Source organism: Pelodiscus sinensis, chromosome 2, assembly GCF_052426305.1.
Source record: "Pelodiscus sinensis isolate ZL-2025 chromosome 2, ASM5242630v1, whole genome shotgun sequence".
In the NCBI taxonomy this organism is placed as follows: Eukaryota; Metazoa; Chordata; order Testudines; family Trionychidae; genus Pelodiscus; species Pelodiscus sinensis.
In genome coordinates, this window is record NC_143053.1 from 232957600 (window position 1) to 232969292 (window position 11693).

At 41.7% G+C, this 11693-nt stretch overlaps 1 protein-coding gene across 7 annotated transcripts in view; it reads left to right on the forward strand.

Annotated features, from left to right (window-relative positions):
- The window catches only part of CCDC7 (coiled-coil domain containing 7), a 361859-nt gene extending 350441 nt beyond the window's left edge, over window positions 1-11418 (forward strand). For all 7 annotated transcript variants that reach the window (XM_075922671.2, XM_075922670.2, XM_075922665.2 and 4 more), the window contains 2 exons: window positions 2346-2377; window positions 11251-11418. In XM_075922671.2, coding sequence (XP_075778786.2) covers window positions 2346-2377; window positions 11251-11331 — 113 coding nt within the window. In that variant the 3' untranslated portion in view covers window positions 11332-11418. The remainder of the gene's footprint in view (window positions 1-2345; window positions 2378-11250) is intronic.
- Window positions 11419-11693: the final 275 nt, after the last annotated feature.

Here is an 11693-nt window from a genome sequence, read left to right on the forward strand (position 1 = left end):
TTCAAAATGTGGTGCTGTCTTCACAGTACTGAACTTTGAAATAGAGCACTATTCCAGCATCTTCCTTATTCCTCGTGCAACAAAATTTACAGGAAGCCATAATGAGATGCCTGTTATTTCAACTTTATTTCAGAATAATGGGCATGCTGTTAAGACACTCACAATGCTATTTCAGGATCATTATCCTGAAATAGAGTACGTCTGCACAGCAGTGCTAAGTGACCTATGCCACTTCCCACAGTTCCCAACTGTGGCCTCTGGGGCTACGTCTAGACTGCATCCTTCTGCCGGCAGACGGACGCAAATCAAGCACTTTGGAAGTGCAAATGAGTCCAGGATTTAAATATCCCAGGCTTCATTTGCATACTCATGCTCGGGCGCTGTGCCGATCACACACCTTTTTGAAAGTGAAAGTAAAGTGTAGCCATAGCTCCGCCAACAGCAGGGAGCTTTTTTGGAAGATCCTGTACTCATTTTTTGAGGAGTACAGGATCTGCCAAAAAAACTCCCCGCTGTTGACAGAGCTGTGGCTACACTTTACTTTCACTTTCGAAAAGGTGCATGATTGGTACAGGGCCTGAGCACGAGTATGCAAATGAAGCCCGGGATATTTAAATCCTGGACTCATTTGCACTTCCAAAGTGCTTGATTTGCATCCCTCCGCTGGCAGAGGGATGCAGTCTAGACATAGCCTGGGAGCTGTAAGCGGCTATTCCTGTGGATACTCAGGTCAATAAAGTGGCTGGCAGTCCACCAGGGACTAACTCTGGTGAACTGCATCCAGCCCACGGGCTGCTATTTGCCCTCTTATTTATTAGAGAGAAATAATTACATTTAGAGTATTTATTTGTGCATTGGACAGTGTTCAGTGTAGTTTTGCTACTGCTTTGGTGAGCTGTTTCATATCCTACTTTTAAGCTCTAATTTAATGGCATTGCCATTATGGGTATGTTCTTCTTCCACACATTCAAGAGACTGTATAATAATAAGACAACAACTGAAGTGCTAGAGGGACTATAAGGAAGCCATTTTTCCCTGGACTTCTGGGACAGGGGCAGATCATTAATAAGGATAGTTTTTCACCCTCCCAGGACCCTACAAGGTCATTTTTAGTTCTGTATCCCTTCACTAAGTCATGGAAGATATCATTCTTTCTTCCCCTAATCATACAGTGAGGTGGAAAAGGGAAAAGCAATGTAAGACTGGTTCTCGTTCTCTCAACTTTTTAAGCTGGATGAAAGATGAAGGGGAAAGTAAGTGGGGAGAAAAATATGCGGTAGGTTCCCTAGCCTGATTTAAGGCTAGGAGAATCAGGTGAGCCTTAAGGAGTCTATATTGAACCTTCACTTCCCAAATCTTAGGGCGCACTTGGAACTTAGTTGAAGTAGGAGATTCTTTCAATACCTGTGCTCCTGCATAGGGCCAATTGAGCAGTGTTCCCTGTAAGCTGAGCACTTGCACAACCACTCAGGTTAGTTTCAAATGTCCAGCTGATTAGCAGAGTGCACACAGCTCTCAAAACCAGAAACATGTGTTTCTACTGGTAGTGCACATCCACAAATTCCTTGGTGCGCATAACAAAACTTATTCCACACATGGATGAAAAATAGAGAGGAAATACTGCACTTGAACCCCCTGCACTGTATCAACCAATGGTAATGTAGGGGGTTACTTAATGGAGAGTTCTTTCACTCCCTGCCTCCACGCCATTTATTGGCCCAGGAGCCATCAGGTGCTTTGGTGGAGGAGACCCCTTTTACAAAGCCAGGACCTCTCTCTGAGGCCAGGCATAGCAGAAAGAGCACCAGACATGAGTAAGGGCTCTGGGCAGAATGACCAGTAACATTGATAGCCCAGAGAAGCAGGAACAGGAAACATATATTTCTTTCTATTTTATGGAGAGGATGCAGGAAGGAATTTTCCCATTTGCTTCTCTGTAATGTGTGTGGAGAGGCAGAAGTGGCTGAAGCAAGCATACCCACACTTGTATGGGGCTAGGAGGGTGAAGCAGCTGTCAAAAAGGACAAGGACAACCTTAACCTGTTTACAGGGCTGGGATGTAGGACATATGAGATTGATTGCATTGCAAAATATTTATTCTGTGAAATAAAAATATTTTAAATTAACTAGCATGACAGTTTATAAAACTAATGTGAATTCATTTTTCAGTGTACCAGAATATTTTAATGCTGATATATATATATTGCAGTAAGATTCAATATTGTACTATGTAGGGATTTTTTAAACTCACAGTTATCCTTTTCATTACCTCAAATCATAAAATACTAAGAGGTATAGATAAGCTTCCATGATGGGTATGATATAACTACTGGTTTTGATTTTAGGAGTCTTACTGATTCCTCAGGACACAGACAAGGTGAGCAGATACAATTTATTTATGAACACATTTATTGTTCACTTGCACTAATTCAAACAGCACTCTTCTCCACATGAACATAAGTGAGATGAGCTTTTTGAAGAACAGACTAAGTCACTTAAGATGCTTTAGGTGTTGTAAACTATCCCTATATATATTTTAGAGATGTGTGTAACTGTCTGTGTGTCTGTCTCCAAGTCTGTCTGTTCAAGAACTGTTCCTACATGGTAAGAGCTTGGACCACCAAATTTGGTATGTAGCTTCCTCTTTTCCTAACTTAAAGCAAGGTCAGAGTTTGGAAGTGCTAGGAAAAGGACTGTTTTCCATAATATGCAAAGAGGGGCTATTTGAAAGGATTTGATACTGAGCGTGTCCACTGGGGACAGCAAGCCTCTGGGGGAGAGCTATCCAGCAGAGTGTCAACTAAGGGCAGCTTTATCACCAAAGGAATGGCCAACAGGGGTGGAGGTTTGCCATTTTGACTTCCAGCACACTGGGTAAGTAGCCTCCCTGACCCAAACCCTCCCCCCCCCCCAGTCCTTGGTTGCAGCATTGGAGAGGGAGGGGAGAGAAAATGTTCCAGGTGGCCAGAAGGGGCTAGGGTGGAGGGGAGAGGCCCCTGGTGGCTAGGGGGGAGGAAAAGGGGCCCCTCATGGCCAGTGGGAGGCTGGGGGAAGAGAAAAGACCCCTGGTGACCAGAGAGGCCTGGGGGAGAGAAAAGGCCCATGCTGAATTGGGCCTCCCACCCTGAACCTCCCCAACCCTCACTTTTGCACCCTCCATACAGCCTCCTGCACTGACCCCTCACATCCCCAAAGCTCTGTCATGACTCCTAAAACACTCCGCCCCCTACTCTCCACCCCCCTGCCAGCTCCTTGCTCTGAAAGACCCAGGAAATGCTGGGTAAGTCTTCTAGTTTGTTTATATTTATAATCCTCCTTCTAGTGCCAGGATCATAATTCTACCACTTAAAACTTCTCTTTTCCTTTGTGACAGCTATACTGGAATGGAATAATTAGCAAATGGCAATTGTGCTTGGGGGAAAACCATTTGTGATGGCACATTGAGTTTAGTCCATCTTAACTAGAAAATATTGACTAGGAGGAAAAATCTATGGCTTTATGGGATTATAATTGGTCAGGTGAATCAACAAACAGATGAGTTCAAGAGCACTCTGGCAAAAAAATTATGATTAGATTTAAACATGGCTTACTGTGCTTGATCTAATAGATATGCTTTCTGATCAGTAATCCAGGCAAGTTAGAATCAATCATAGAATCATAAAACCATTGAGCTGGAAGAGACCTCAGAAGGTCATGAAGTCCAGCCCCCTGCTCTAGGCAGGACCAATCCCAACTAAATCAACCCAGCCAGGGCTTTGTCAAGCCGAGACTTAAACACCTCTAGGGATGGATACTCCACTACTTCCCTAGGTAACCCATTCCAGTGCTTCACCACCCTCCTAGTGAAATAGGTTTTCCTAATATCCAACCTGGACCTCTCCCACCACAACTTGAGACCAATGCTCCATGTTCTACCATCTGTCACTACTGAGAACAGCCTCTCCCCATCCTCTTTGGAACCTCCCTTCAGGAAGTTGAAGGCTGCTATCAAATCCCCCCTCACTCTTTGCTTCTGCAGACTAAACAGACCCAACTCCCTCAGCCTCTCCTCGTAAGTCATATGCTCCAGCCTCCTAATCATTTTGGTTGCCCTCTGCTGGACCCTTTCCAATGCGTCCACATCCTTTTTGTAGTGGTGGGGCCCTGAACTGGACACAATACTCCAGATGTGGCCTCACCAGAGCTGAATAAAGGGAAATAATGACATCTCTGGATCTGCTGGCAATGCTCCTCTTAATGCAACCTAATATGTCATTAGCCTTCTTGGCTACAAGGGCACACTGTTGACTCATATCCAGCTTCTCATTCACTGTAACCCCCAGGTCCTTTTCTGTAGAACTACTACTTAAGTGGGTGGTCCCCAGCTTGTAACAATGCTTGGGATCCTTCCATCCCAAGTGCAGGACTCTGCACTTGTCCTTGTTGAACCTCATCAGATTTCTTGTGGCCCAATCCTCCAATTTGTCTAAGTCACTCTAGACCCTACCTCTCCCCCTAGCTTAGTGTCATCCGCAAACTTGCTGAGGGTGCAATCCATCCCCTCATCCAGGTCATTAATAAAGATATTGAACAAAACCGGTCCTAAAACCAAACTTTGGGGCACTCCGCTAGAAACCGACACCATCCTGACATCGATCCGTTGATCACTACCCGCTGGGCCCAGCCTTCTAGCCATCTTACCATCCATTTATCCAATCCACATTCCCTTAACTTGCTGGCAAGAATATTGTGGGAGACCGTATCAAAAGCCTTGCTAAAGTCAAGGTATATCACATCTACTGACTTTCCCACATCCACAGAGCCAGTTACCTCATCATGGTAGCTAATCAGATTGGTCAGGCACAACTTTCCCTTTGTGAATCCATGCTGACTATTCCTAATCACTTTCCTCTCTTCCAAGTGCCTCAAAATGGATTCCTTAAGGATCCCTTCCATGATTTTTCCAGGAACCGAGGTAAGACTGACCGGCCTATAGTTCCCTGGATCATCCTTCTTCCCTTTTTTGAAGATGGGCACTACATTTGCCTTTTTCCAGTCATCTGGGATTTCTCCCAATCTCCATGACTTTTCAAAGATAATGGCCAAAGGCTTCTTAATGACATTTGCCAACTTCCTCAGTTACTACTCTTCTGTTACTTTTGGATCTGTTGCAGATAGTTCATTTGCAAATGATGCTGCCCACCAGGTTTGCAAGGGATATGTCCAACACTTTGACTACCTATAACGATATTATATATGTTTATGACTATTAAACTTGTTTTGTGGATCATATTTAAGTTAGTTTTGTGTGTGATGGTTCACGGGTATGTATTTTTGGGGCCATACCTGTATCTTAAATGGTCTCATATCTGTATCAGAGGACATGAAGGGTAGAATGAGTCCAACCATCTCTCAATTATTACCACTATGGCAGCAAGAGAACCCTTGCAGTAGCTGCCACCTTCTCTGTGCAATGTAATAACATTAGTGCTAGCTTTGAGTATTGCTATTTAAAGAATTGGCAATGATAGTTTTTTTGCCCATTGTCTCAAAATACTAACCCCCTCCTTAGTGCACATAACAAAACTTATTCTACACATGGATGGAAAAAAATTAGAGAAAACACTGCGCTTGAACCCCCTGCCAACTTTGTCAGATATTTAAAGACTAGACCTCTCCTTGCATGCAGGAACTGGTGAGTTCAAACTGGTGAAGCTTCACTGTTGCTTGATGGGCACTCCAGGTGCCCCTTATGTAGGAGGAGGACATATTCATGACCAATGTTCCATATGTTGCTCCTTCTCAAACAGCTAGAGAAGCCTTCCTAAAGGTTACCCTTCTAAGTACTCCATACAAGCTACCAGGAATCCTAAAATGAAAGATTTTGCTTGAACTCAGACTTCTGGTAAATCCCTCTCCATGAGTGCCATGGTGAGCATGAATTCCACCATGAACTCCTCGGTTAAATTAGCCCAGAGACTCAAGTTCTTCTTTGAGTATATTTCCCTATGGAAGCACAAGCATATGGTTCAAGCACATCCATATGCTCTCAACTGGGGATTATAAATAGAAATGGCCATAGGTCAGTGCCAGAGCAGAACAGCACCTCATTTCCCACGTGGGCACATATGAGGTGAAGTTCTGCCACCATTTCAGTTCCTTCCCAGTTACCTGTGGCATAAGGCAGAGCAATTGCAGCTTTCCTGACATTTACAGCTTTTCTGTCTTTTCTCTTACTCTTTGTTTTTCTGTGTTTATTCAGTTATTTCTAGTTAATTTTTTCCCCAGTTTTAACGTAATGTATGCAAACTTCTTGCCTTATCATTGGCAGTGGGATGGGAAAAGAAGTTCTCTGTTCCCTTGGCCAGAATGTAATATTTTGTATATGCCCACTTACAAGTTGGCAGATGTTTATCATAAGAAATAATATTGCCTTATTAATGGGTAGAGCAATTATACTCTTAGGGTGGTATCACAGCCATAATATCATCAGACTAGAAGTGTGATCAGCAGGAGAAGAGGAGGAACAGTTTGGTTCATTTAAAATTTTTAATTCATTCAATTCTTTGTTTTCTTTCACATATAATGCCACTCCCCCACTAGCACAACTGTTCTGTCTTTCCAATATATTTTGTATCCTAGTATTACTGTATCCCATTGTCTATCCTCATTTCACCAAGTCTGTGTAATGCCTATTATATTAATAATCTCATTCAATACAATGCACTCTGATTCACCCAACTGCTAGCATTGTATGTAAGCCCTTTAAAAAACTTGTCACTATTGAGTTGTACGCCATTACATGTTGTAACTGAATGAGACTCTTTCATTTGACTGTTTCTCATCATATCTTAATAATATTTTATCATCTTCCAAACTTTCCTCTTTACTAGGATATAGAGAATCTCTATTAATAGACCCTCCCCTAAAGGATGTCTCTGTCTGATCTATGTGCTCTTTCATATCTGTCAGCTTTCCCTTAACCCTTAGTTTAAAACCTAATCTACAACCTTTTTAATTTTAAGTACCAGCAATCTGGTTCAGTGCTCCCTCTAACATTTGCAATACTTGAGCAGGTTGAATTTTCTTATGTGCAACATCAATATTGAGGTCATGTGTGAATGTGCACCACCAGTACAAGCCAAAAACCTAAGTATAAATATATATTTTATTAAACTGGCCCTACATATGGAAGAAGAAATTTTTTTAAAACAAGGGATAATGATCAAGGATCAATGCTTAAGATGTTTATTTAATATGAAATCAAATAAGAAAATTAACACTACCCTTGGAGTACATGTATTTTATCATCCTGTCTAACAACTCACTTTAGTAAACACACCAAAATGGGCATACTGAAAACAGCTTTATAAATAAAACAAAGACACGGCCTTTAAGTATAAAAAATAAGTGCCAGAGCCACAATTTAACAACCTACTCCCTTAGACCACTAAATTTTCAGAATTTCCGCTAAAGCTACTCTCAAAAAAATGAAGCATCTAGCTTCACTAGCATTTTGCAGTTCATAAAACTATCTCTCTTGCATGCATATTATCCACACATAAGCTCAACTATAAGATGCTAAATAAATATCAACTAGAAGTAGTCATGCTCTCCTTGCATACATTAATGCAATATTTAGTGACACTAGAAAAGAGAGTAAAAGGCATTCACTCAGGCTTACAGTATCTAGTTTCTCTGGGATGTCAACTCAATCTAATTTATTGTGCACAAATAGAACAGAAAAACACAATAAAGCAACACAGATAGCAATCAAAGCCACAAACAACTGACAGTTTTGAAAATACAAAGGGAAGTAAAACATCAAGTGGTTGGTTATGGATATTTTAAATGAATGTTTAGGATCCATTCTATGGAAGTGAAACAGAGGCCTGTAAAAACAGATAAAAGTTCTCCTGGTTTTAAACTTTCACATAGTGTATGTTACCAACTCAAAGAGCAGAAGCCCCAGAGCACATTAACACATGGCTTCAGAGTGTAGTAGGGATGTGAAGGACTAGTCAACTATCTGATATGCAAATGCTTATCAATTAGTTGACATGCTAGTCAACTAGTCGCTTCCCCCACCCCTTGCTGCCTCTATCAGAAAGAGGCAGCGGGGGAGGGGGGAAGGAAGAGGTACTTCAATGTGGCAGCGCCACTTGAAGCCTAGGGCCATACCCTGGGCTCCAGGTGGTGTTGCCACTTTGAAATGCCACATTCAGCCTGGCGTTAGGCACCCTGAGGCATTTCAAAGTGGCAGTGCTGCGTGGAGCCCGGGATCAGCTGGGGACTCCCCCGCTGAACCCAGATTCCATGGCTCACTGCTACTTTGAAATATCATGGGGAGCCCGGCATCAGGCTCTTCCAGAAGTTTCAAAGCAGCAGAGCCACATGGAGCCCAGGATCAGTTGGGGACTCCCCCACTAACCGAGGGCTCTGTGTGGCACTGCTGCTTTGAAACGCCTCAAGGAGCCCGGCATCAGGCTGCAAGCGACATTTCAAAGTGTCAGCACCACGTGGAGCCCAGGATCAGCTGGAGCCTTGATCCGGTTCCATTTTGGTTTAGGTGGAGCCCATCTTTCCTGTATAGACTCCTGGTTTCCCAAAAGTTTCCTCAGTTACTAATAAATCTAAACTCCGCCTCACTATGCCATTATTTCATTAATGCATTGAGACCCGGCAATTCTGCCTGTCTACCTGGGCCTGTGTGTGGAATTGGAAGTATTTCCGAGGATGCTACTGTTAAGGTCCTGGATTTCACTCTCTTTCCTAGCAGCCTAAATTTGGTCTCCGGTGCCTTTCTCCTAGCCTTCCCTGTGCCATTAATACCTACATGTACCACGACCACCAGCTCCTCCCCAGCAGTACATATAAGTCTATGTAGATGTCTCAGGAAAGCCACACTCTTTGCACCAGGCATGCAAGTCACCAGGCAGTTCTCCCAGTCATCACAAACCCAACTGTCTATGTTTTTAATGATCAAATTCATCATTGCTAGCACCTGTTTTTTCCTAATAACTGGAGTTCCCTCCCCTGGAGAGGTATCCTCAATGCAAGAGGATACCGCAACATCATTTGGAAGGAGAAACCCAATTATGGAATCATTTTCCTCTGCTCCATATCAATGGCAAAGGACCTGAATAAACACTATCTTTTGGGATACAAAATCTATTCATCTGCCAGTCTCTGGGTGTGCATGGCTAATTAATAGCTCTCCTATCTAAATTGGACTATGTGATGTGGGACCTAATATCTTACTTTGTGGACAAGGTGCCACAGGAACAAAGAGAGGAACTAAAGCCATCATTCCAAGGGACAACCTTTAACCCTTCAAGCTGCAGAGTACACATCCAGTACAGTAGAATGTGCTATGGTCATATTGGAGGAGATGTGATATTCCCAAGGAGGTCCTATTCACAATTGAAGACCTTCACTTTGATGATAATTTTAACTTCAAAAACAGGGTCCTCCATTTGTTGAAGGACTCCAAAATTACACTGCATTCTTTGGGCCTTTACTCTCCAGCCCTAAGAAGGAAGCAAATAAGACCATAAACTTTCGCCAGGAAGCATCCCTCTGTCCAGTATTATTATCAACCTCAAAGGCACTTGGTGCCACCAAGGAAAAAAAAAATCAGAATTTCCAGCAATGATACTCCTTTGCTGTTGCACAATGTATGTCTTCTGCCAGAGAAAAGGGTTGATACCAGTGTCTAGAGCGTGACAAACTCCCAAGGATTCCCTTTCACTCCCTTTGATGATGCACACTTATGTTTAGAAAGTCTGGTCTTGTTTTATCTTGAACTGGTGGGTCCTGGAAACTGTCAACAAAAGGTATTCTAATTCAAACCCCTTTTCAGGGACCCTTCTCATGAGATATTCTTTAAACAAATGGACTTCCTTCTACAACTTGGAACAATGGAGGAAATATCGTTAGAGTTCAGGGGTCAGGGTTTTTATTCACACTATTTTTTCATCCTAAAGAAAAAAGGGATTGGTATTCCATTCTGGATCTTGGATGTCTCAGTAGATTGACTGTATTAAAGTTCATGAGGGTGACTTGGGTTGGTCTAAATGAGTCCCTCAGAGCCTGAAGATGTGTTCACATCCCTCAAAGAACAGGGGAGATTCAGGCTTATACTGCATTTCAGAAGATCAGGGTTACTCTCAAACCCCATCCCAAGTTCTTGTCAAAAGCTGTTTCAGAGTTCCAGGTGAATCAGTTTATCCATCATCATTTTTTTCTCCAAGCCACATTCAACACTAGCAAAAGAATCTTCACACACTTGATGTAATGTATGGGCATTTTCCCTACCAGGACAAATTATTCAGGAACATACTTAGACTATTCATAGCCTCTGCTGATTTAGTTACAAATAGATAATATCTTAACTAATATTAAAATTTCCAACTGTATAAAAATAAGTTACAAGATAGCCAAGTTAGAGCCAATTAGTTATATTACAGGTCATTCCATTTGAGCTCAGGCCATCTCTGCTGCTTGTTTGATGAATGCACCTGTTTCTGAAATTTGTAGGGCAGCAACAAATGTGTACTTCAGTCTACACATTCACAGATATTTTCCTTTGATAGAAAATTCCAGATTAGATGCCCAAATGGTAAGATTGTCCTGCAATCATTATTTAAATAGGACACCTAGTACCCATCTTCAGGTGCATAGATAAGAGTAGAATCCATGTGGACAAAGAAAAGGAATTACTTAAACTTCACAGTAATTGTGATTCTTTCAGATGTGTTGTCCACATAGATTCTGACACCTGTCCTACCACTCCACTAACTATGGAGTCCTAGTCTTTTGGGATTCTATATTGGTTAAGGAACAGAGGACCTGGACTTGCTTTGCCATGTATGTCTTTGAATGCATATGTGTACACTGGGGTGCAGGGTGATGAGAGAAATCTAGAGTGTAGGTGCTGTCCCAGTGGATAGTGCTGGCCAAAATAATCTGATCTCATGTGCAATTTAAATACTTACAGTTACTGCAAGATAAGTAACTGGTCTTTTTTGGAATGTACAAAGTTTAATTTTACATCAATATTAAGCATTTCCATGCATCAAGCCAATACTTACACAATCACAAAGTAATACAATAATCTCCCTGAATTATTATTCACTACACTAACGTAACCTTGGCTATTACACAATTTATTATGTGAGAAATTAAACTGTGTGGTGTTAAATATTTGGTCATATATTCCAAACAACCTGCAATTCTGTAAAATACAGCATAACTCTGTTTTGTTTTCAGGAATCACTCTCTATTTCTGGAAAGGCTTACAATGTGCTGAGCTCAAGGTCTTCAGAATTAAAAAAGGATCCAAAACATTAACGAGGTGGCTCTATCTTACTTGCTCATTGCAGAACAGTTCAGTGATTACAAGTTTGTGGCATAAATAAAAAGTCAATGGCCTCTGTACTCTGGTTTGGAAGCCTTATTATTTTATATATCAATGTACAGATTAGTCTAGATCTGAGTTCTATTATGACAGAAAATCCTTACACAGCAATGTAAAGTATAACAGATAGAATCTGAATGGCAAAAACTGAGTAAAGCCATCCTTTTATTTTTAACAATTTAACAGAATTGATTTGATTATACTCATTCTTAACCAGACTTGAATTTCGTATCTTGTATGGCACTTCCTACGGTAGGATTAAAAAAAACTAAGATATATTTTAGAGTTGTTTCCA